The sequence below is a fragment of the Rhagoletis zephyria genome, unplaced genomic scaffold, assembly GCF_001687245.7.
Source record: "Rhagoletis zephyria isolate East Lansing unplaced genomic scaffold, Rhagoletis_zephyria_1.1 Rzeph_scaffold_00520, whole genome shotgun sequence".
Lineage (NCBI taxonomy): Eukaryota > Metazoa > Arthropoda > Insecta > Diptera > Tephritidae > Rhagoletis > Rhagoletis zephyria.
In genome coordinates this window covers 160450-187472 of record NW_016157604.1, presented here as the reverse complement: position 1 = coordinate 187472, position 27023 = coordinate 160450, and the positions used below count along the sequence as shown (strand labels likewise).

The following is a 27023-nucleotide window of genomic DNA, read 5'->3' as shown; positions in this document are numbered from 1 at the left end:
TGGTATTTGTTGAACTGCATGAGAAAAGTTTAATTTCGCCAATAACTACTACTCATATTGAATGTTAAATTTTTTCATGATTTCGTTGGCTCTCATGTTATGGCTGTGTTTAGCTCTGCTATGAGATAACTTGGGGGAGGATCGAGATTTCTCCTATTCACCGATAGCTGGGTTGCTCTGGATTTAGGCAAAGCTCCAGCTATTCCGTTTCACTTATTTTCCCTTACCGGTTTATTGCAGTTAGCTGCTTTTCCCACAGATATGATAGCTCAGTCGCTACCTCAGCGGCTGTTGTTTTCAATTGGGACGGGTCGATGTCGGTAGCTTGTGACGGCCATGTTATTTTGGCGGCGCGTGTCTTGCCTGTTGTTTAATATACAGCCACTGTTACCTAATAGCGATCCAAGTGATAAAATTTTATTTTCGGTGGTCCTTCAGTCGACTCTCCAACATATACGAAAAGACTGCTACGGAAATAATAAATCAACCCACATATCTCAAGGGAACGTCAGATAAGCCAAGAACATCGCCGGTGCTCGTGAAATTGGCAGTCAATTTCTAGGATTTCGGGTTAGCGATGCTGGTTGACCCCGCTGAACTTTTTCTTGTGGAATTCGTTAAAGTTTTATTTCGATGCATATAACCAGTCCGCTTAACGTAGACCATAACTCAAATTCAGCCGAATCCATGCGGCAGAGTCATTGAAGATCTATACTACCAAGTGACCTCTAGACTTTTGTTAACACACAGATCCCATAAGATAGATCGTGTCAGCTGACATGTTCTGCGTTTTTCGTCCGTGGCTAACTGCGCTTTAAGTTATGCACCCCGCGGATTCTTCCCTTACAAATTGTACGCGCATGAAACATTTTTAACAGATAATTGCTGGCATGCGTAAATTTTAGGTTGGCCTGAAACAAAGAGCATAAGGACCTCGCTATATTGGTTGCCTTCATGCATCATCGGAAGACTTCCCATTGCAGTCAGGATTGCAATATTTTGACAGGTTCGTAAGATCGTTGATTGCGACCTACTAATCTACGGTAACCAAAAAGGCGTAGGCTCATTCAGAAACGACCGGAAAGTGTCATAGACGTTGAAAACTTTCTCTTATTCGATTCCCCACCTTCGATCTTACTCGATGCCTGTCTACCAGTGGGCTATTGGGAAGCTCGTTTCAAGTTATCCATCATTCAGTTCGGTAATATACATATTAAATTGTACCTACTTTTTACCACAAAAATGTGCTTTGTGACCACCCTAATACTATATTCCTTTTTCAACAGCTTATTCAATTGGGCATGGGAATTGATATATTTTTTAGTTCTCTTTAATTTCTTCGATACTGATCAGCTGTTGATTTGTTTGCTTTGCATGCAGTGAGAATTCCAAGTCTCATCGTCGATTGCTGGCAATTATAGACGCGTGTACAATATGAAATTAATATGATATTGCTGTGGAAAAACTAACCCAGTGGAAAGTGTTTCTAGGTTAAGTTAGAATGGAACGCGTTGTTTAAGTTAGGTTGTTAACATAGTGGTAATAGCCTAATGTGATGCCACTGGTGAAGATGTACACATTTTTTTTCCTAAAATTAAACCACTGCGTGCAACTTAAGTTACGTCTAGTTTTAGGAAAATACACCACATACTAATTTGTTAAACATTCGCAGAAATATTTTGCAAGGGAAATGTCTTCATTTCTTCCGCGTCTCTGCAGTTCATCCACTAATACCTATTTATTAAGATTATTATTTTTTATTAAAAGTTTCAGTACTAGTCTGTAAGATAATTGGTTTTTGTTGTCTAATTATTTTTTACTTGAAATAAATAAATAATTAAATAGGGCTGCCACCTCTTTGGAAAGTCGAATTAGTGCCAAACGAAAGTGTTTTAAAACAACTTTACTTAGAAAATGTTTTTAAATTAGGGTTGCCACCTATTCGAAACTAACTATAACTTAAAGTTAACTGCTTCACTTTTAATTTTCAAATAATATTTCACAACACTATCTACATAATATATTATATTCATTTTACATATAGAAAAAAAAAACACTGAATCCCATGCACCAAAGGCGCTTAAAAGAGCAAACGAACCAAAAGCTGCACACATATGAAAGAACTTTGAACCCAAAACAAAATTATGTATGGCTCAATTTAGCGCAGCAACTCCTTGTTTCTGATACCAACAGTTAAAACAAGAACAAAATCAATGGCAAGTCGAATGAGCGGCGCATGCGCAACGTTATGCCAAACCAGGTTTTCAATTTGTTCGCGAAATGATTTATAAACCGTTGCGCCAATAAAGAAATCAATAAGCAATACAAAGAAAGGCGAAGCAAACAAACAAATCAAACAAGAATGTATAAAAAAATAAGAGATAAATAAAAGGAATAAAAACAAAACAATACATACCACAGCGCCCAGCGCCACGGCTACTGACCTCTGATTTTTTTGTATTTCTTTTGCTTCAAGCATTTTCTACCTTTTTTTGAACATTATGCCCTCCCCTCTCTTACCTCTCTTGCAGTCGGATATTGTGCATCAGTCCGTTTACGAACTGGTCCATTCCGAGGATCGTGAAGAGCTGCAACGGCAGCTATTGTGGAACTCCTTCCTGCCCGCCGATATGTCCACCATTCAGTTGGCCGATACGTTAGCGCCCGATAAGGCGCTCTATTTGGAGCGTAGCTTTACAGTGCGATTTCGTTGCCTGCTCGATAATACTTCCGGTTTTCTGCGATTGGACATACGTGGACGTATCAAAATTCTGCATGGCCAAAATCGAAAGACAGAAGAACCTCCATTGGCGCTATTTGCCTACTGCACACCATTCGGACCGCCAAGTCTGCTCGAGATACCACACAAGGAGAATATGTTCAAATCCAAGCATAAATTGGATTTTTCGCTTGTCTCCATGGATCAACGGTGAGTATACTTGGTAGGAGGTAGAATTACTTAGCGCAAGTTTTTGTTATCAAACTCAACAGCGGCAAGCACGTTTTGGGTTACTCAGATGCGGAACTAGTCAATATGGGCGGCTATGATTTGGTGCATTACGATGATCTGGCTTATGTGGCTAGTGCGCATCAGGAATGTGAGTAGACAATTTTAAATATTGAGTTGCAGATGAGACGTTTTCAAGCACTCATCCTTTCTTTTGTTTTAGTACTAAAAACAGGCGCTTCCGGCATGATTGCATATCGTTATCAAAAGAAGAGTGGTGAATGGCAATGGCTGCAAACAAGGTGAGTATTTTTTTAGTATAAGCTCTCACATATGAAGTGACACAGAAATATATGAAGACACCTTGCAGGAAATAGTTCTACAAATCCTTTCCCAACCAAAAACCCTCTTTTATTTAGGATTTGACTTTTGGACATACACTCGTTTTTGAGAAGAAGATTCCTTTTCTTATCTTATCTTTTATAGTATAAGACGGATAGTATTGAGAATGTGACATTATTTCTTATATCGATGGCTAATTGAAACTGCTGCGCCTTAATCTCAACATATTCTTACAAATTTGATTTCTCTCTGATAATATCATTGTTATAACACCACTTACTGCACTTTAAACTTAACTCCATTTGCTCGGCGAACTTCGGCTTTTTACCTCGCTTTTATTAGCTCGGGGTGTAACTATGTAATATTGATGCGCCTAAAAGATGCAGCAATTTCCATTTTCAAGTTACATACCTGAGATAACAGTACGAATGAGAATTGCTTTAAACTTCCATTCTTAAAGTAACCTGATGACAGTACGAATGGAAATTTTAATAGCGAGGTTTTAGTTTTTTAAACTATAATTTTGTTATGGTCTTTATTGTGAACACTTATTAATTTTACACCCCCTCTACAGCTCCCGATTGGTCTACAAAAACTCCAAACCAGACTTTGTGATCTGCACACACCGGCAACTGATGGACGAGGAGGGACACGATTTGCTGGGCAAACGAACAATGGACTTCAAAGTGAGCTATTTGGATACGGGACTTGCGTCCACATACTTCTCAGAGGCAGATCAGCTGGTGGTACCGCCAAGCACTTCACCAAATGCGCTGCCACCGCCAGTCACACCTACGCGGCCAAATCGACGCTATAAAACGCAATTACGTGATTTTCTCTCCACCTGTCGTACGAAACGTAAAATGCAACAACAACCACAACAAACATCACCACTGGGGCAGGTAAGTTGGAAGCTTTATTTTACAATCGTTTTTACAAAAGCAGATTTTCCTAACTAAACCCAGCATTTACAATTTCAGGTCACCTCACCCGCGCCCGTTGTCGAATACCTGCCCGATCCCGCTGTGGCTGTCGCCGCCGCCTACTCCAATCTCAATCCCATGTACACCACCTCGCCCTATGCCACCGCCGCGGATAACATCTACATGGGCACCTCAGTGCATTCGACCAATTTCTATCCCGTGACCGAGAATCTCTTCCATCAATATCGACTGCAGGGCGTGAGCAGCTACTACACAGACTATCATCACTCCGGCGCGCCCGCCTCCGCCTATGTGACCAATGGCTTCCTGCCCTACGATGGCTATACGATCGCGCCCAAGGACGACAAGTGGCAGGACACGGGGAAATACTATAGTGGCTATAGTAGCGGGTATGGCAGTCCCACATCGACGCCACAGGTGAGTCCGTGCTACTTTGGCGGCCATTTTCACGCTCACAACAACAATGTGTTGCACGATTCGTTGTAGCAAGTTCCTCTGAAGACGCCAAAATCCTCGCCGCACATCATGGAAGTGGTGTCATGTTCATCGGATGGACCCTCGCCCATAGATGGCAGCGCCTCTGCTGCCGCCACCGCCGCTGCTGCTGCGGCTGCTGCATCTGCGCATGCGGCCAGTGTGAGTGGCAATACGAGCGCGACAACTAACGGTAGCGGTGGCGGTGGTGGCGGCACAACAATTCCAAAAATCGAACCCTATGAGCGACAGACGGTGCTGATGTGGGGCTCGCAGTCCAGTGGCATACCGATCAACAGCATAAGCGGTGGCAGCGATAGGCATCATCACAGCAACAGCGAGCGTTCGCCGCAGAGTACGCCACTCGCAAATGGGCTCAGCTATGCCAATAACAACAACAACGAAAATGAGGTGGTGAGCGCAAAGTGGAATGGCAGCGCGAGCGCAAAAGAGGCCAAAAACGCGGTCACGCCCGACAACTATCAGCTGCAGCATGATGACTCGGGTCTATATTCTTCTTCCTCGCACACAACTTCGCCGCAGCAGCAGCAACAGCATCAACAGCAACAGGTGCCGCCTCCAACTCAACAACAACAACAACAACCTGCACAATCAACACAACACGCCAGCGGCAATTCGGTGGCTGAGCAACAACTTTCTAATACCACTGCCCCACATTTGGTGGCGCTCCCGCATACGCAACAACAGCACTTGCACACCCACGCGCACAGTCACGGCCATAGCCATATGCAACATCCTGGCGGCGGCGGCGGCGGCAGCGGTGTTGGTGTTAACGCGCCCACTGCCGCTTCTGCCATCGTACCGCTGCACGCTGTGCACTCAGCGCGTTCAGACACAGGCTCAGCGCCAACACCTGCCTCAGCGGCTGCAGTAGCAGCGGCGGCGGCAGCAGCGGCAGCTGCCTCAGCAGCACAACAACACGCAGCACATTCACAGCACGCAGCGGCGGCGGCAGCTCACCATCATCACGCCCATGCGCACGCTCATACGCATGCCGCTCATGCTGCCCATGCGGCTCACGCGCACTCCCATTCTCATCCCCATCATCCGCATCATCATCATCACGCGCATGCGCATGCGCACGCCCACGCTGCTCATGTTGCCGCAAATGGCAACGAGGTATGGAGTCCTGCGTACTCGCAATATTCGCATTCGTATTTCTCTTATCACCATCATCACCATCACCATGCCACCACCACCACCAACAACACAATCAGCACTGCAAATCCTGCTTCTTCTACTTCTTCCTCCAACACTGCACACATCTCACATGTTGTGGCGGCTGCTGCTGCTGCTACGCAGCATGCGGGAGGCGCTCTGTGAGCTTAGAGTTACTAGAGAATATACATACACGTACTGAATAATAGATTTGGGCTGATTTATGTAAATGTAGTTTGGAGACGACGGCAAAGGTAGCAACATAAAATTGTCATAGTTATGTGTAGGTGCTGTAAATACTGAGACGACTTTCCATTTCCAAGGAGTAGCATGTCATCATTTTCTAAAGACCGAACAGCTGAGGAGAAATAGAGAATTGAGGTTTCCCGAGTTAAAAAAAATGCCTTGACTGCCTTCGTTCCACGCTGAGGCAAAAGGTCTTTTATACCACATAGGACCTGGCTTTTTAGCAGCGGTCTTTGAGCTGAAATATGTTCAGGTACTCTTACGTGACCTATTCATAGTTATTCTTTGCAGTACAGCGCGCTGTGTGTGCCTAATTTCAGGTTAATGAGGAGTTGCCGATGGAACGGTCGTGTAAAAGTTCATTGATCCATCTTTGCAATTACTGCTCTAATTCCACTCGTCTCTTAACATGGTTTGAGAGAATAGCCTATTTCCTAAAATAGCCTATTTCCTTGGCTAGATCTGAAGCTGGGTTGTTTCGGTTACGTAGACCCGACTGTCTACCCGACTGGACACCGATTAAAAACGGCCTGCAATAGAATTCCACAGCCCCTTAGAGCTCCTTCTTCCGCCGAGAGCCGTCTAGGAAGGCAAATTTGAGAGGTTTATCAACTACACACCGATGGAACGCGGAGTTGAAACAGCCATTTCCTATGCATCCGGAAATATGATCAAGCCATTTGCTTGACTTCGCAAATATTGTATTTACTATCGCTGTAGGCTGCTGCCTTAAAGCGCAGCAATTTACGCGGCCATCAAGGTGAACGGGCTGCAATTTTCTCTCATAGCCGCGCAGCCATTGTTGCTTTGGCGTCTTTTACAGCAAAGTTGACGCTGGTTAAGGATTGTAGGACTCGTTTGAATAGAGTTAGAATTTAGTTATTTTAAAGTGGATTTATTTTGGGTCCTTCTTCATCGCAATATTTTCCTAAATGAAGCTGCTGATGAGCCAAGAAGAGTTCCACTTAGGTCTCATCAGTAGGTAGAACCTCACACCCAATCGCAACTTTTTGCAAAAGATATTCAGACTTCAGTACCATTTGCCATTTCTCTCAAAACATCTATCTCAAGAGTCCCATACCTAATCCTAACAACATCAGCGCAGTGTTCCACCTTCTTTTGAGTGCAACATGTTAATATATCAACATGTCGTCCCATAATGTTCCTAGAGACGTAGTAATTTTGTATAACATCCCTGCGCCAATAAAAGTATATACATACATATTTTCTGGCTGAGCTAACGAACAATTTTGTTTCTAACATTGTTGCACAGCAAAGTTTCTACACAGTCAGGCAGTTTGCCCAGCAACATGTCTGAAGGTGTGAATGTGTATGGTTGCACAAAAATATTTTCAGCAACATGTTCCTAAAACAAACAATGTGCTACATGTGTCTAAACATTTTTTATTTTATTTTGTAAATTTTTAAAGAACTGGCCTCAGATCGACAATATTGTTCACAGTTGAATATGTTGATAGCAACAATGCTGCGCACTAGTGTTTCTACACATTTAGTCAGTTTTCCCAGCAACAGGTATGTAAATGTAATTGCATGGGAAATAGGCGGGAACAAAAATGTTTCCAGCAATATATCCTGAAAAACTGACTGACATGCGGCATCATGAGCTTATTGAGAGTTAAATATGTTGATAGCAACAGTGTTGCGCACCAATGTTTCTACACACCCAGTCAGTTCGCCCAGCAATATTTAAAGCGCGATTACCTGTGAAATAAACGTGCACGAAAATGTTGCCCGCAACATGCTCCCGAAAAAATGTTGCGCAACATGTCTCTGAAAAAAAAAATTTTTTTTCTTAAACTTAAAAAGAACTGCACAAAATTTGCCAATTTTATGTTGCGTTTGCTTTTCTTGTGTTATCAATGTAATTAGTTACAGCACTCAAATCACTCTTATGCAGAAAAAAAATATTATATATAATATTTATTTGCAATATATACTTGTATGTGTCAAAATTGTGCTCACATTCTTGTATACAAACAAATATGATTTTGTAGTTAAATATACTAGTATAAGTATAGGTATATGTTGATATTGTTGTTGCTGTTGTTATCTACACAAAACTTAGTTAAAATTTTTGCTGTAAAAATGGGCAATTCGCACCATCACTACTTAGTACTATAATTTTGAACACAATTAAATGAACTAAACAAAATTATGTAGACATTCAATGAAACTTACCGAACTCAGTTTTCTACTAACACTCAACAAATTTTTTACCTCCTCCAACGCAAAATCGAAACAAACAAATACAACCGCAATCAACCAATCGCCAACAGATCCTACTTAGCCATCAACAACAGCAGCAACAACTGGAGCAGCAGCAGCAACAGCAGCTGGAACTGCAACAAATCAGCTATGCCAATCAGATACAAACACTCCCCGGTTGCAACTCCAACGCCTCGTCTAGCTCATCGCCCACATGCCACTCGCCCAATGGAGGTGGAAGTAACGGAGTTGCTGCCGCCACCGCTGCCACTGAGCACATAGCTCTGTTAAATGGCAGCGATGCCGATATCGCAGGGGCAGTTGCCGTTAGTGCCGCCGCTACAGCTGCCTATCATCATCACCATCAGCTGACAATCATAGCGCCAATAGTTATTACACCAGCGTCAATGATGAATGGCGATGGTGCGCTACCAATGAGCACAACGCTGCAGCCAATACATGCCAGCGAAGCGATCACCACAACATCAGCATCGGCGCTCAATGGCATCGATGTGAGTAGCGGTGCGCTAAGGCACAATCTGACGCATCATCCATCCATAGCGCAGCATCCATCTGCACATCTATTGTCACATACAGCGCTAGCCTATGCGCCGAACGCTGCCGCTACAGCGACATACTTGATTAGTGGCAGCAGCGGCAGCGGCAGCGGCAGCGGCATCAGTGAGCCGATAATAGCAAATGGAAATCCACTTTGCTCCTTCTCGGAGGTGACTAATACGCTGCTGAATCAGTAAGTACTACTCGGAAGGTGGTGCATAGAGAAGGCGTTGAAAATATTAGGTAATTGCCAACTGTCTACAAACATGTGTGAATATGCATATAACTACGTAGGTACATATGTATGTATATGTAGCTTAGGTTTGTCTGATTAAATGTTATCAATTTTAGATTTTTAATTTATTTAAATATTCTTTATACATATGTATGTATGTAGATAGGCTGTCTTAAAATTTCAAATTTAGTCTTGAGCTTTCAGTCTCTTCTTATCCTCAAAATAAATTTAATCAAAAATCAATAAAAAATTATTTGACAAATTTGACTATCATAAGCTTATCGTAACAATACGGCATCCGCACATTTACCAGTTTTAACAACTTTTTTTAAATTAGTTTAGTATTCATTCCATAACTAAAACCAGATAAATCAAAGCTTCAAAATTTGTACAAAAATTAAAAAAAAAAATCAAACAAGTTTCACTTAAATTTCAAGCTTTTTAATAAGAGTTTTAAAAATTTGATTCATATGAATTTTGCTATAGAATGACCTATATTTTAATAAAGAAAATTACTAAAATTAAATTTTTTTTTTAATAAATGGTCAAAACTTTCCAAGATGTGGGTGTCATATAGTTATGATAAGTACTATATTTTAGTTTATTTTGTTTAATTCGATTTAAATTTCGTTAAATATTTGTCATAATTTTTTTATTGGATATCAGATGCACAAATTAGTATCGGTATGCTACAAGTAAATTCAAAAAGGATTTTTTTCTCGAGGTTGAAACATTATTGTGCATTATTATTATTGAGAGTAATTCAAGTGGCTGGCTATGGCTATTTTTAACTTTTCAACTCGTCTTTGGAGACCAAGAAATTATTAAGTCAATACCTTCTACTGAAGTGAAAGCTACTCCTGTTAGAACGTTCTGCATCGACCAACACAAATGGTATTTTGCTGGTGCTGAGTCAGTGACCCTGGCTCGCCGTGTTTAACATACGCCTTCTGGTGACAATACAAAAAAAAACACCTTCGATTCCTAACGTTGAAGGAGCATTTGGGATATGTTGTTCGTTAGCTCTTAGTTTAAGTTCATGAGGCACCCATTTTCCGACTTTCTTGAACTTACCAGTGGTTTTCAATCGAAATGAAATGTCTTCGTCTAAAATTGCCTTCTACTCGGCGCCTATAATCGTTGATGGCGTCCCTTCGCGCTCCTTGTTGGTTTTGTCAAAATTACCATCGCAACCGATGACTTTATGCTGCAATTTCTTCTTCCCGGGAAATAAGTTTTGTAGGCACAAAAGCTGACATAGTCGCCGCACGAAAAAATGGTACATATTGCGAAATGCCGTTAAATGATGACGACTTAACATGAAGTTGACTACAACAGTGTCTGGTATATTAAAATAATGGTGCCCTCTGTTGAGAATCCTTTAAAGCTTACCTCTCTACCCAATAACTGCTGATTTTAAAACTTTCTACAAAAACGAATTTTTATTGAAAAATTTTAGAATAAATTATTTGGGATTTTAAGCTTACTTCTAAAATTTCCGAGCTAATGAAAATTGAGCCCCTACAAAAACTGTAAATATGTACATACTTATATTTGGTTGATTTAATTTCTTTTTTTGCAAAATTAATTTTAGTCTTAAAGTTATAAATATATTGCTAAAAGTATGCATTCCATCCATGTATCTATTCAGTGTTGTAACCAAAAACAAAAAAAAATTATAATATTAACGCAGTCAAAACGCATCTTAAATACGTCAAAATATTTAAGATTAAAAAAAAATTTAAAAATAATAATACCATTTTGCCAAAAGACATATGGACTATATAAATCTTCCATAATCTGAAATAATGCAATCTAAGAACTTTTAAAATCATAAAGTAAAAAATACAAGATAAATCGTAAAATATCTCCTTTCCTATCAAAAGACTTAAGACACGAACTTGTTGCTTGCAAAGACTTAGGATACGAACTTCTCCTTATGTTTTGCTATAATCTCTCGTCCCATTTCTGCGTTAACCTAAGCATATAGGTGGGTTAAAAAAAAAACGAATAAAGTATTTTAAAGCAACAATTTTACAACGCGCTAATAAAGAACAAAATGACTTATGGTATCTTGAGGTGAAAAATTTACAGCGCAGAGTTCGTTCAGTAGAGAAAATATAACTTTTTGTTTAATAAATATATGCGCATAACACAGAAATAAAATGTTATGTAGTTATATAAATGGCAAATTCAAGTATAAAATATTTGTATCAAAACTATAGAGAGAGACAGGTATGATTTAAAGTATACTGCAGGAACGGTCAAGTGCCGTTACCCGCAAGAAATCGTCGCTCAACTGCCCCCGTCGAGTCTCTGGGGGTTCGCAGTTGCGGCAGAGGCCACTGGAAGAAATACCAATACTTTCGCACATACACCCACGAGATAACGTCCTATGCAGGCAACAGTGAGTTTTTAGATATTTTATTTGCTCATTCCTTACAGGTCCCTCGTTTTAAGTGGATCTCAATTATACCAGTTCTGTCCATCTGCCTAGCAACCCTATACGACCTTTTACCGCTTACCATAATTGTTGAGATTTGGAGTGATATTTGACTTGCCACTCATTTAATGCAGAGCTTCAACTCGCTAGTTCATCTACAGTCATCTACGGTGGCGGGAAAATAAATAGGAACGCAGCATTTTAACAAGTGTTTGCTATTTTTCATTCGTTTATTTAGAGTATAATATTTTTTTTTTTTATGAAAGAATACTCGCTATCTAACAGAAACTATGTTGGTCCGAATTTCAAACTTAATACAAAAATTCGAGAAAAGTTCATCCAAACTTTTATAATTTCATTTTTAGAAAAAAAAATTAACTTCTCGAACTAATAAAAAAAAATACATTTCTACAATTAGCGCCACTTTTTAAGGACTCTACAAACTTTACTGAAAATATTATTGAAAAAAATATTTAACATTAAATAAGCGGAAGAAGAAACTTGTTAAAAAGTCCGCGTCCCTAATTATTCGCCCGCCACCGTACACATACAGTGACGGGCAAAACTGTGACATGGTGTAACACTTTTTACTTCAGCCATCGCTATCTTTCCAAGTTCTAACGACTTCCATACTTTTGTTGTATATTCTTGTTGGTACATCCCTACCCCCTCTCTCATAAAGATTTAAAGTCAATACAACAACAATAAAAAAACCAGCAGACAAAAATGTAAATTAAGGCAGATGTTACAGTTTTGCACTCATATATTTTTAAGAACTTTTTAACAATTTTCGCGAAAAAAAAGAACTACTCACACAATGTCCAGTACTCTTTTGCTTGTTTCAGTTCCTGGATGCGATTTGGCATACCTTATTTGTATATTTGTAAAAATTTTTATATCCTTAGTTTGCTTTCACAGCTCATGTACTCGATTTTACGGACTTTGATACTTAGTAAGCTGTGCTTTTAGTTGTTTTCGCAAATTCCCAATGAGATTCATGTCCGCGGATTGTGGAGGTCATTTGAAATTAGCAAATTTTTCCTTTTGTATCCAGTCTTTGCGAACATGTGCAGTGTGGTTTGAGTGATTTTTCAGCAGAAACTCTCATTTTTTCGACTACATCTTGCAAATTTTGTTGAAATATGAACAGATACTCTTCCTTACGCATAATACATACTAACGGAAAAACAAAATTTTTGAAATACAACCCCAAACTATTATTGACCGAACACTGTTATTCACAGTTTGCCTTACATGCTGCGCATGGGCTTAATTTGGGTCTTTGATCCAATACCATGCCCGGCCATTCGATTGAAAGCGATTTATTTAGTCTTGTCAGAACATATAACCTTTAATTGAAACTTAAAAATATGTTTTTTATTACATTCTGAACGGCCTAACATATCCCAATAGGCAACGGTTCGGTTTTCGTGCGATGCAGCGAAATGCTGCCACACTCGCACATTTATTTTGATCAAATTTGCTTTTTTCTTCTTTATGATGCCTTTGCGCTCAATTTGGCAATTCTTCGCCTCGCTGTCTATTAATTTGCATTAAAGTTTAATACCTTAAGCGCATCTGTAATAGTGGCTGCATCGCTACTTGCTGCTAAGTTCGTGCGGTCCCGCCTTGCCGCAGTAAATCTATTATTTACATTTATGGTTCCTGAATAACTATGTTATTTACTGGTGATCACTTCTTCAATAAATTACAATATAGAAAAAAGGCACATGACTTTCAACTAAGTAAGAGATAACTGTCAAATGCAAAACTGAGAGTGAGTGCAAAACTGTAACATCTGCCTTAATTTACATTTTTGTCTGCTGTTTTTTTTTTTTTGTTGTATTGACTTCAAATCTTTATGAGAGAGGGAGTAGGGACGTACCAACAAGAATATACAACAAAAGGATGAAAGTCGTTAGAACTTGGAAAGATAGCGATGGCTGAAGTAAAAAGTGTTACACCATGTTACAGTTTTGCCCGTCACTGTATATCCTGGATTCCATATTAGGGTAATTTCTAATTATTCAGAACTCGTGGGTAACACTTTTCTACAGTCCTGCACAATTTGCGAATTAACCGAGGAAAAATGAGGTCCCTGAAGTTTCGGCAGGCTATCTAAAAGATATTCACCCGAATTCTCGCGAGTGCGTGGTTTTGTGTGTGTCTGCTTTCAAGGAGTTCAGCGGAGGAAATGCGTTTTCTGGTAGTTGAAAGGTGAGGTTTAGTTGAGTTGGTGAGCGAAAAATACATTCAGTTTCCGATCCCTTTTTTGAGATAGCTTGCTCCCCCCAAGCGCTGAATCACCCAATTCACTAGCTGCGGCTTTTGAATTTTGTACAGGGTTTAGATCTGTGCCTTTTCCAATACCCTGAAGCCCATAGTTGGATTTCGCTGGTAGCAGCTGAACTCTGTGAAGTTTTTTTTTGTGAGGTAATCCAAAACAACTCCATGACATTTCCGGCTATGTAAGAGATTGTGTTTTGTACATTTGAATTTAGTTTTGATAGAAATTGAGCATTTTGTCGTATATATTTGTGAAGAGCATAAGGTCAGTTTTCTCCTCGGCATAAGTAACCACCTTGATGACCTGGAAATACCGAATTGACTAGTAGTTTATTCAGGATCTCAGGCCAAAAGTTGTGGTAAAATTACTCCTTCTTACCGGATGCCTCTACCTGCATATGAAGCTGTCTCAGTACTTAGCACGTTGTGTACTTAGGGCGTTGTTCACCGACTCCGCTGTAATTATATCTCGTATTTGGTTGGAAAGTCAGAATCCGCAAATATCTGAGTTCCGAAAATCAAATTTTGAAGGGCATTCATTATTTTTAGGTAATTTTTTAACACTTTGGAGGGTTTAAGTTTAAGGAAAATATCATAACTCCATGCCTCTATATGTTGTAATAATGCAGCGCTAATAAACTTGAAATAGTTTTTGAATTGAGTTTTTTCATCTCCTGTGATAGGCATGTTAAGGTATTCAAAACAAAAAAATATACACAGATTAGATTTAAAAGTAAACAAAAAAATAAAATTAAAATAAATGAATAAAATACAGCAAATTACGCAATACTAAGAGTAGTGTTACTAATAAACTTCTATATACGTATATAACCATTAGGATGGCCCTTAAAAACATCCAAATCTAAATTTTATTTGGGACAACAATTTATTTTGTGCTACGTAAAAAATAAAGAGATCCATGAAAGTCTGAAAATGTTAAACAAATTTTTAGGTGTCGCTACCAGGGTTTGGAAAAGTTTTATTTCTTAAATCGCAAAAGTTCTACACAATTTTCAGTTACAATCTAATAAATTTGGCATAGACAAAGTAAACATTTTTCCAAATACATATTTGCGATTTAAAAAAAAATACAATTTTTTTCAAACCCTTAGCGACCTTTAAATTTTTTTTTTTTAATTTTGAAATTTTCGTTGGTGTTTTTGTTTTGTACATAGAACCAAATAAAGCGGTACACCATGATGTTAAAATTTTGAAGACCACCCTAATATACATACTTCAATAAAAAGCCACATGCTCAATTAAAAATGTTCCAAAATATGCAATTTTTTCTTCTATCCACACACTTCCGCCAATCAAATAAGAAAACAAACTAAACTACTAAGAAACAAATTCCGCCATTAATAGCAGCAACAACAACATCAGATATTGATCAGAATCTGTTAGCAAAAAATTAAAACCAATCAATGGCTGGAATTTGCATAAATTTTGGTGAGAAATTTTCCTTTATTATATTCAAAGTTCTGCCAAAGTAAATAAATTTAAATCTTTTTCGAAAAAATGATGCTGGCCTCGCTGTAAAGCTATATCAGCTTACGGCTATAAAGAAGCTATATATAAAAATAAAAAACTTTACAGAATTTTTTAATTAAAATAATTGTAAAAGCAGAAACTTTTATATTTTATTTCAATTGTTTTAACGCAATATATTCAGCTGATCTTAGAAGATCCTGGTGTTTTATATGATGTGAACTTTTGAACTTTGCAAAAAAAAAATCCAAACTCTAAATAATGTTCTATTAAACATGTTGTATTTAATTTAAATTTATCTTTGGTTTATAGTTTGCAAAAAAAAGTTTTTATTTTTCGAAGTTAACAAACAATTTCAGTATCTTTTCTTATTAGTACCTCTTGTATTGTATGAAAAAATTAAGCCGAAAATGTATATGAGTTTTTGCTTTTACGAAGTTTTAAATTCCAAAATTATGTTTTTATACTATTCGAAATAACAAAAAATGATATAGCCACGGGGTCACAACCATTTTTGTAACTACGATGAGTTTTGAGAAATTCGGATTGAACTAGCAAAATTAGGGAAATTTTGAACTTTCGAAAAATAAATAATTTTTTGTCTTAGGCAGAACTTCGTCTTATGATAAAAGAATATGTAGATCTGAGCAAACTGCATCTAAATCAAAAATGGTCGATTCCAGCCATTGGTTGATTTGACATGGAAGAACCCAAATACAAAAAAAAAATTTAAAGTTAGTTTTGCTTACAAAGTTTAAGCGCTTTTATCGGATTTTTCAAAAATCAAGATAAACAAAATTTAGCCGAAAAAAATTTTATCAATTTTTTAACAATTTTTATCAGAAAAAATATCTTAAAACAGTCGAAAGAGTTAGGGGTGCCACATACATAGGCATAGTTGTAGATGCAACCAAAGAACTAAACATTAGTTTTATTATAAATGTGAAAAATACAAAATAAAAAATCTAGAAAAAAAATTAAAAATATCTACGAAAAAATTATACATGAGTATATATGTATGTATATAAAAATGTATAGACCAACAAAAAATCTTCTTAAATCAATGCATGCATCAAAAAAAATTTTATTAAAATTATCATAAAAAACCAATTCAAAAACCAGCTAAAGCAAAAAAATGTCTTAGCAAAATTGAGACAATTACATAAGAAATTAGATAAAAAATAATTTTAAACGAAAAATCGTTCATGCTAGTATAATAAAAAAAAAATCAAGCTCGAATCCCATTTTCCATAAAAAAAGTTCCAATCACATGTTAGACTAGCGCATTTTTGACAATTACTTGTTGCAATTACAGACATATGTACATACATAAAAATTAAAAGAAAACGACAGATATTTCCTTAAGGTTGTCACTCCAAAAAGCAATGAAATATTTATTTAATAAATTTAATGCCAAGCACTTGTAAATTTTATGCACGCAAACTTTAATATGCATACATATAGAAACCATATGACAGATATATATAAGCATGCAATATAGTAATAGCAATATACATAGCTAAAATATGAAAAATTTGAAATTAAAAAATTTGAAATTTTAAAATAAAATTTTTTTAAGTTTAGAAAAAAAAACATGCGATTTTCGGTAACAAAATGTATACTAGTAAAAACAATACTAAATTTAGCAATTTAACACTTTGAATATGTTTAGATTTAAACGAAAAAAAACTAATATTTAGCATTTAAAATAGATTTTGCTATACAAAAAATAAAGTTTCCTATTGCTTTAATGTTAATTATTAAAACACATACATTTGTAATAAAGAGTTATAAACAAAAGTGAAATAGTAAATAAACAATGGAATTTATTTGCATATCTAGTCGCTATTAAATATATCCCGCAAAAAAAATAAATAAATTTAAAAACTTACGAAGAAACGAAATACTAAAAATGAATAAATTAATTAATATAAAAAAGTTAGCTTACTAAATTCAAATTTCATTCCAGAAATTATGCAAAAATTTAGTTCAAACATTACAAAATATTATAAAAAGAAAATCAGCATTCCAGCGAAAAAAAAATGAATAAATTAAAAATTTCTAAACACTTGAAACTTTATTGTAAATAAAATATGTATGTATTTGTAAAAAGTCTATCTTATTATTAAGTAATAAGCAAGTCCAGGTACCAAATGAAGGGCATATAAAGAAAGCAAACTAACCACATACATACAAACATAAGTATGTATAGCAACAATCCATTGCGATTCTCTAGCAGTAACCAGTGACCAAAATTAGTGTAAAATAAATTTAAAAACAGCCTGCATACATATATTCCATTTATCTTTTTTGAACTAAAAAAAAAATCCCGACTTAATAAAAAAATAAATATTTTACTGCAGATTCTTAACATTTCCGAAGCTAAATTTTTTAACCTAAAAAATATTTTGGAAATTTTTGCAAAATTTTATCAAATGGCATGCCTATTTCAAATTATGCGTACGGCGCTTTTGTTAAGTTATATTAAATTATGTAAATTCTTAATTTAAAGAAATAAAATCATATAAATAATCGTAAAATTTAATACTACGAAAAATCCTAAAAATTAAAATAAAGCATATGAAATTGTGAAAATATAATTATGTTGATATTTTATTTAAATTGCGAATGTTAAGTGAAAGGTAAGTAGACAGAACTACATTCTACATACATTAAGGTGGTCCAAAAAAGCACATGAAAAACTACTTTCTAGAATTTTCTAGTTTCCAACCTGAGAACTGAAGAATATGAAGAAAATAGATTACTTTTAATAGTTTCGGAAGAAGAAATTTTTTGTAGGTAGACTTGCCCTAAAATCGTTAAAAATATGTAAATATTGACAAAAAATATTTCTCTTCAGAAATCTTTCACAATAGAATAATGTATGCTGTAAATTTAACTCTAAAATTTTACTAAAGTTTGCTGGATTTCAAAGAAGCCAAGTTGAGGCACTCTGAAAGAAAGTACTTCGTCCTTCATGGTAAATATTTTCGTAGAACATTTTAACCCATTAACTTGAGGGGTCGTTTTGACCCTTACTTCAATAAACCCCGCAAAAAGCAAATTTGGAAGGTCGTAATTTAACTTAATTGTCAATTTTGATATTATTTCTTACTTTAAAATCCAATAGTATATCGAGCCCTAACCGCCACAAAGACGCCAGCGAAATTGTTTTCAAAATTTAATTTTTGATGTAGAATTGTATCTAGATGCTCTAGGAATATTTACTAAGAAGCTATACATAAGGATTACATTTATATTGCAGATAGGGGGTATAGCATACATACGTACATACATACATACAATAGATATTAATAAAATATATTTATTGTACAAATATGGTTTAGATTGGCGATTACAATACTGTGTAACAGTGAAAATGAACTTTTGGCTGACCCAGTACTAGACGTACATATATATCTGCACATACATACATATCTGAGTGAATAAACAAAAAAAGTTAATAGTAAAAAATATGTTAAAAAAAAAAGATTTCTAAATATGAACCAAATCGGGCCATATACATACAATACAATACATACAATATGTTTCCGTACAGTTCCTTTTTTTAAATATTTGCAATGTTTTTCATAATAAATTTTTATCGTTAATTTTTAATAGAAATATAGTTCATTCTGCATCAAATGGTATATAAATTATTGATTCAAAGATTTTACAAAATTTAGGAAAATTCGACAAACTTTTAACGTTCAAACAAATCTTTTAGAGTTTTGTAGCTTACTCAATTTCAGTATAATAAAGTACAAGTTAAGTGGCTACAATCTACCGTAGATTTTTGAGATTTTTTTTTGTTTAAAAGTTGAAAATTTTGGTTAAAATTTGTTCTGAATGTTCAAACTAATGATTATTTAAGACTCTTCCGTTTGACAAGCATATTATAATATTTCACATAACTTGTGTATAAGATAACTAAATTCGACTTTTAAAAAAGGTGGCAACCCTTTTGAAAATATTTTTCATTACTATATACTTTCTTAATCCTCTTTCGAATGGCACCTAGATGGTGATACATATTTCAGATACCTAATTCCCTTAATTCAAATTGAATTTGATTTATTAAAGAGGTGGCAACCATCCTACATGAAGTTAAGAAATAAATCATTTCGGTTGATGCTCGAATAATAATAGTTTTAAATAATATGAATTTAGTTTTTTAACAGGTGGCAACTCTTTTCAAAAAAAGGAAACCTCTACATCCCAAGCCCTTGAATTTGACGCCTCATTTCAGAAAATCGAACGATCGGTACAGATGTGATGAGCTGGACCAAAAATTCTTAGTTTTGGAGATATTTTTTCATAAATCAGTCCCTAATACACGTGTATTTCAAACAAAAAATAATCGTTCAATTTGTTTCCTTAACAGATGGAAAATATATAATAATTAATACAAGTTTAACCCTGCTGCTGAATTTTTCAAAGGCGTTCTAGGGATGAAAAACTCGAATCCGATTCCACTCCAGAATCGAAGATTTTCCCGAAATAATCGATTTTAGAGAATCGATTCTAAATTTTCGGAATCGATCAAGAACCGATTCTGAGAACTCGATTCTCTAATTTTTCATACATCTTTTGATAAGCGTTTGTTGTTAGAACTGTGAAATTTCTGACATGACTAATATTTATAAATAAGTATTAAGTAAGACTAATTGGCGCATATTCATAGAGATGCTAGAAATCAATTTATGAAAAGAAGAAAATTTTAAGAGGGGTATTAAAATTTGGATGGATCTTTATTACATACCATATCAAACCGTACCGTAAATCCCTATCGTTTTCCGAAAATCCTTTTGCAGGCGAAGTAAGCCGCAAGACCTTTCTCAACACTCTGTCCCAGATATTTTCCAATTTAAATAGTTTCGAGCCCAGAATTACACCTAGGCTTTTTCGCCTCAAAGTAGAGATTGGAGTAACTTTCAGATATTTTTATAAAATTTGTCAAATGTTTACCATACATACATATTTAGAGACACCGTATAAATAACAAGACAATGACAAATCATAATCATCTATATCAAACGTATATATGTATGTATGTATGTATGTATGCGTATTAACAAAAAATTATCAAAACGTCAGCAATATGCTAATATTAACATTTTTGTCGATCGCCTCATTTACTAAGACGCTCCCCCCAATCACTGATTCAATTCACACTAATTTGTATGGAGGGCGACACTACTAATTACAAGGATAAACACTGAGTATCGACATAATCAATTGTCACACAGAGCACAGAGCCAACAAAAAATCGCTTGCGATCAAATTGAGACGTATGTACGTATTTTCTATGTCAGCAGCTGGTAGTTAATCGAAGCATCAGCACAGTCTCGCGGATAAGCTCTCGGAAGTTACTCGCACTAGTCGGTTAATTCATTGCAATCGAGTTTGGATAGGTACGCAGTTAGATAGTCGTTAGAATGACTTCGACCGCAGCGAAAACAATGAATAAACAGGAAAGTAGAGCAGCAAAAGTTAACGCGAACAAACCAGTGACCTTTTCCATCGGCGACACAACTAACCCAGCTACCGCGGCTGATAGTAAATACGCCACAAAAGCAAAAGCGGAACGCGCTGGCACAGTAAGCTTTGATTTGCCCACCAGCAAGTCGGCTGCCGCACCCACATGCGCATACGCGCCAACTGACATCGTACAGCAGGTATGCGGCAACTTTGGTCGCTGGCAGCTCCGCACCATACTACTGATCTTCCTCTGCAAAATACCTTCTGCTTGGTTTATGGCTTGTATTATTTACACCGCGCCCACGCCCCGAAAGGGCGACTACTTCTGTCGTCCGCCAGCTCAGATGAATGTCAGCGGTGCTGGTCCACATGGCAGAGCTACAGCGCCGGCCTGGGTGCGCATGCCTTCGCCGGTATCTGATGAACGTGGCACCGATCGCCGCTTCTATATGGATGCCTGTAATATTTATGAGGAGCGTTTACAGCTCGATTTCGCTGCCAATCATGCCAACTATTCAAATCCCTTCGAAGAGCCAAATGTGGTACAATTGCCGAACGGTTCGCTGAGCCTGACGGTGAATGTGTTGCCTTGCGATCACTTCGAGCACAATTCCGATTATATTTCGCTGGTGTCTCAGTTCGATTTGGTTTGTTCGCGCCAGTTGCTGATCTCCATGACGCAGTCCTTTCACGGCTTGGGCGCGTTTTTGGGCGCTCTACTTGTACAACACGCGCTCAAACAGTTAAGTTCTATGAATGGAATTAAGTAAATTTATTTGCAAAACTAATGTACGGAAATTTTCGCGTCCTCGTAGGTGTTAATTGAATGAAGTTTAGTGAACGTAAATCTATATAGGGATAATTGGAAATACTCTACAGCAAAGCGGAAATTTTGCGAATCTATTTTCAGATAATCACAAATGAGTAAAAATGCTTACTAGCATTTCTCTACATTTTGCCCTATTTCACTGACACTTGTTGGGCGTAATAATTAGGTTATTTATTGTACTATTTCTTGGTATCTAAATATAGTAAATTTTTGCAATCGCGGATATAGAGGAAATAGAGCACAGTTGGTATGTGGTGTTATGTAAGTGTGACTTTGCTGTGAGGCATTAAATGCGTTACGAATTGTGAAGGAAAGGCTGTTAGTTTAGGTTAGTCGGCCACCACTGTGAAAATGTACTTATGCTTTTGACCCTTTGTGTTTTAAAAAAATCCTCAGACTCGTTTCCGATAGGTAGCAAATTAAAACAAGGGTGATGCTAGCATAATGGAAGTCCAAATGGAGATGGGCCTGTCTACAGCGATTAGTAAATAGGCGATGTCTGACGGAATTCCAATGTAGGACCACCTATTGCAGAATGTGTAAACAAATAAATAAATTTGCAATGTTGAACATAAATTAAATAAATGGAAGTGTAAAAAAGTAAAAATAAATAAAATATGATAACAAAATGTTTTTATTGATATTTTATGTCCAAAATTAGTTAGTTATAAGTTAGTTGACATGTTATACAAAAGTATCCAAAGCTGATTTGTTTTTTTCGGGTATCGCCCCAAAAAAGCAGCTAGGGTTTTCGAACAAAATATAAAGTTAATAGTTAGCCCTAGTGTTTGCGTAAACAGACTAAAGTTGGGTATACGCTAACGTCACTCCCTGCAGGGAAGGGACACTCTGCTAAACGACCAAATGAGTCCCTTATCTGGGACAATCATCGAAACCTATCCTAATCAGGCCGATAAATGGTGGTAATGCCAAGTAATAAGTGGAAGAATTATTACCGCAGGGGGTCCACCAGTTGGGTCTGTTGCCGTAAGCCTTAGATGCTCAAAAAGGTTCCTCAGGCAGGTTTTGTTGGCGTATTTTAAAAAATCTATAAAAAAAATCTGGCTCGGGAGCTTTATAGTTCCGAAAAGGCGCACTGTTCGCATGTGGAGCGGTTAAAAAGGCAAGCGAAAGGATTTTATAACTCTCAATCTGATCGTCATTATGACTGAGAAAAACCAAGCACGTATTGCTTGGCGTAGTCAATACAATAGGCGCAATCCCGTATTCCTCGGACTCGGACTAGTAAAACTGTCAAAAAATAAAAATTCACTCAGAGCGAGAGAGTAACATTGGAAAGTACGGGATCGCTTTCTAGTAAAAAAAAAAAGGTAACTTCTGTCTACTTCAACATAACCTCCAAATTTTGGTTGTAAATTTTTTCTTATTTGGTACATAAATACACTTAGCTCACACATATAAATAACCAAAAATACTTTCAAATTGATTAGAATCCACTTAAAGAAGTAATTAAATACTTTTCAACATGCATTATCAGAGTGCACTTTTCTTTTGTTTACAATTTGGTTGCCAACACACACTACAGCTGATCGATTGACACATTTACCAGAACTTGCCAGCAAAAAATCTTCGGACTAATACTGGTAACTTCTGACAGAGACAGGACCTTTTTTACTCTCTTTTTTGTACTCTCAATATTCAGAGAACCGAGTATGGGATCGATTTCCAGTAAAATCTGACTGATTCTGACTAGCCCGGACTCGTACGGGATCGCAACTTATATTTAGTAACAAGCTAAAAAATTAAATGTAATGGATTCTTTCCGGAGCCGGCCACCATACTTGCGCGCCATACGTTGGAATTGAGATAAACGTGGGACAAGCTTTTGTTTCACTCCCAGTTTGAAGATCTTTTTACATCTGTAGGAAGCTAGGTTTCCTCATGTCTCCGGACATGCCCTTCTCATGCACCAATTTGTGCAATAATAATTTCAATAAACCTCTAATTTGGATGCATTTGCATGAGAATAATAATCTACCCTTACATTGAAATAAATTGGTACTCAAAATATACAATTTCTTGATAGTAAATTCAAAGTACTCAGTTTCAAGTAAATACCTTTAAAAGACTGTTAATTAATTTACACGTAATTGAATGATCCGTTTTAACTTTTCCATTTGTCTATTTCGTCCTCGCACCACAGCGTGAGTCCACATTATTTGATGTTTGTCGGTATGCTATTTCAAATATTTTGCGGTTGCATAACTGGTCTCGTCACAAACTTTCAACTTCACATTTATTTCCGCTGCCTGACTTCGATCGCTTGTACTGTTATGATGTCTGCCGGTCAGGTTATATGTAAGTTTCTCCATATTCGACAGCTTTCATTTCACATATTAATATTTTTTCATGCTCTTCTTCGTTTTGCTTTTAGTAATGGACATCACTGCTGGACGCGCTAAAACTATTGTCACTACATTGTCGGAGTTATTCTGGGGTATTGGATTAATTCTTCTACCTGGTATTTCGATATTTTTCGATAGTTGGAGTTACCTTTATGTGGCCATATCTTCATCCGTGGTTATTTTAGTTTTCATGCACAAGTAAGTAAAAAGTATTTACTCGAACGTATTTACATATGTAATATCGAATAAGTTTTCCGAGTATTGTGAAACAAAATTTCTTCTCAAGGTCTGAGAAGCCATAGCGAAAAGCGCCGCATGTCAAGAACGCAGTTCAACAGCCGGCAGTTGTCGCTTCTGGAGAACTGCTTTAGGTTTGTGAAATTTTTGCATCCCAGCTATTTATACAGACCATAATCTTACAAGAATTGAGAAAGGCGGCTTTGTGGGTCCAACGAGATCTTCAGTCCGCCACTTGGTCACTCTCAGCCAGAAAGACTACGCGGCACCATATGCTCTAGTGGAGCTATCTAGACTTAGTCCACCGAACCGCGGTGCCTCTCCTGACCAGCTTATGTGCCACGCAGTTCACTATAACTGTGGACTGTTACCCATATAAATGTGACAAAGAAACTCACAAGCGGCTGAAAGAAAGGTCAGACATTCCCCAACTAGATTTGAATGGGAGCGAGCCCAAGGCTATGTTTGCCACTTGGCTGCCAGAGTAGATATTTACCTTCCTTGCCGGTGTCTCGCGATCCAGTAACCAATCGACTGCTTCCTTAATTCCAACTGTCTCTGCCTAGGAAAACACTACAATGAACAGGAAGTCTACATGTATGGTTGGTAGAGCATTGGGTTGGTCGTAGGCATTGGAAAATTTTACACGAATTGATCACAATAGACAGGAGGTCGTTGGAAAAGTTATTTGCAGTGAACACCAAGCCTGCTACCAACCCTTGCCTACAGAACTTTGTCTGCCTCGATAGAATTGCACCACCATAGCCCAACTTGACTGTGGATACTGCTCAGGTTAAATTCCTACCTAAGTAGGATAAATGCAGATGTGCGCAATGGGTGTCCAGCGTGCGGAGAGTCACCTCACGACGTGCAAAACCTTTTCGCTAGACATCTAAACGCTACTCAACTAAGGCGCCTCGAACACTTCTTGGGCCTCCCGTTAGTTTAGCTTGACGACTAGCCGATCTAGGCAGGGCTAGCCGTACCTTCGATAAAACGGGATTGGCTAGACCTAGGTGTCCCACTGATTTTTATTAGGGTAGCTTGCTATACCCGCTCCAGAGAGGGTTTCATGGAGCTAGAAACTGATCTTAGGAGGTAGGCCCCATCTCTTACCAATTTACCCCTTATACCTGCGATGACAATATATTGTGCCCATGAATTGTGTCCCGTGCTCTTAGCTTGCTAAGAAATTTCGCCACTACCCGGTCTGGGATTCTATTTGTATCTAACAAACTTTTTAATAAAATTATTTTATTTGAAACACTTTATTCGCTTACATAGATGGATCGCTGATTCACCGCGCTGGCTACTACGCCATAATAAGTTGGATCGAGCATTGAAACAACTATTGAATTCTGCCGCTTTCAATAACCGCTCAATACCATTAGATCTGGATAGTAAATTAGCTAGCTACGCCAAGCAGCTACAACAAATGGATGCGGATGCGCCACGTTATTGGTCAATTTGGGACAAGAGCACCGAGCGCAAATATATCTATTGCATGCACGGTGTTTGGGTGGGCGCTATAATCTTGCACAATGTTATGCTACTAATGATCAGATCACTGGGCATGGAGTACATACACGTCAATACGGCATGCGTGGGTAAGTTGAAAATGAAGCAGAGTACCGAGTACAAAATTTATGAATTTACTTCTGTTAGGCTTCTCTGAGATACTCGGCATTTTCCTGGGGCTCTACTTTATACTCTACACTAGACGTCGTTGGCTTTGGTGCGGCCAGCTGATGATCGTTGCAGGCACTGTCACCTACCTGATCTGGCTCGTGCCGAGTTCATGTAAGTAAAGTGAAAATCTAAAAAAAAAAAATAATTCTGCTAGCTTACTCTCTTTCTCTCTCTCGCCCTCACTCTGTCTATCTCCCGCACTCTCTCCCTTTCTACAATTTCAGTGAAATCTAGTCGTCGCGTTGCTATTGAAATGCTCTTTTGGATGTTTCTGAAGTTCGCGAATGCCGTTACATTTGCTGTGCTTGCAACGTGCACCGGTGAAATTGTGTCGCCTGAAAAACGTGCTCTATTGATGTTCTCTGTGCTCATACATAGCCGCTTTTGGCTCATCTTTGGTCCATCTATATCCGTCACAATGCAAATACACAATTTAATTCCCATCACTGTTCTAACTTCGTTAGCATTGGCAACTGGTATCTTACTTTGCTTTCTCGATCGCTCTTTTCGGAATACAGAACAGCCGCGTATAGCGAAGGTGCCGACGCCGAACACATATCGTCGCAACTCTTCGTTGGAGCTATTGCGTCGTGCCTCCACTAGTACCGTTGGCAGTTCGAGTGGTTATACAAATTCGGGATTTTATGAGAATGATCTAACGATAAGCATATCGGATTTGTGGTTAGTAAATACTCAATTCGAGACAATAATGGAGCAGGATGTTGCGGCATCAGAAAGTGAGGCGACAGAATGTGAGCAAAAAGTGGAAGAAAAGCCAAAATGCTGAGAAGTTGGTAGTCTTCGACTTATGTGTATAACTTGCCTATGTACCTACGTGTGTATGTGTAGTATAGAGTTTCTTTAAATAGTTTATAAGATTATTACTTTTAATAAATTTACGAGTATTATTTTTATGTGATATATCTGTTGCTTTGGTAAGGTAGGTTCAGCAGCAAATTGGAGAACCTGTAAGCTGGCTAATATTCAAGCATATTTCCAAAGGAGAAAAGTACAACACACTGGTGAATAACCTGTTAAGCAAGTAGAGCAAAA

At 37.4% G+C, this 27023-nt stretch overlaps 2 protein-coding genes across 2 annotated transcripts in view; both read left to right on the top strand.

Moving 5' to 3' along the window:
- Positions 1–9480, top strand: part of ss (aryl hydrocarbon receptor spineless) — a gene marked incomplete at its 5' end in the record, with an annotated part of 62681 nt that extends 53201 nt beyond the window's left edge. Inside the window, 7 exons of the mRNA XM_017612275.1 lie at positions 2532–2929; positions 2992–3098; positions 3171–3249; positions 3864–4191; positions 4270–4650; positions 4720–5847; positions 8430–9480. Coding sequence (XP_017467764.1) covers positions 2532–2929; positions 2992–3098; positions 3171–3249; positions 3864–4191; positions 4270–4650; positions 4720–5847; positions 8430–9113 — 3105 coding nt within the window. The remainder of the gene's footprint in view (positions 1–2531; positions 2930–2991; positions 3099–3170; positions 3250–3863; positions 4192–4269; positions 4651–4719; positions 5848–8429) is intronic.
- Positions 9481–20806: 11326 nt separating this feature from the next.
- On the top strand, positions 20807–26757 carry LOC108360111 (solute carrier family 22 member 3). Its single transcript, XM_017612274.1, has 6 exons — positions 20807–21591; positions 23843–23997; positions 24074–24242; positions 25566–25888; positions 25947–26081; positions 26195–26757. Exons 1-6 carry the CDS (start codon positions 20807–20809, stop codon positions 26755–26757), a joined length of 2130 nt encoding a protein of 709 aa, XP_017467763.1.
- The last annotated feature ends 266 nt before the right edge of the window (positions 26758–27023 follow it).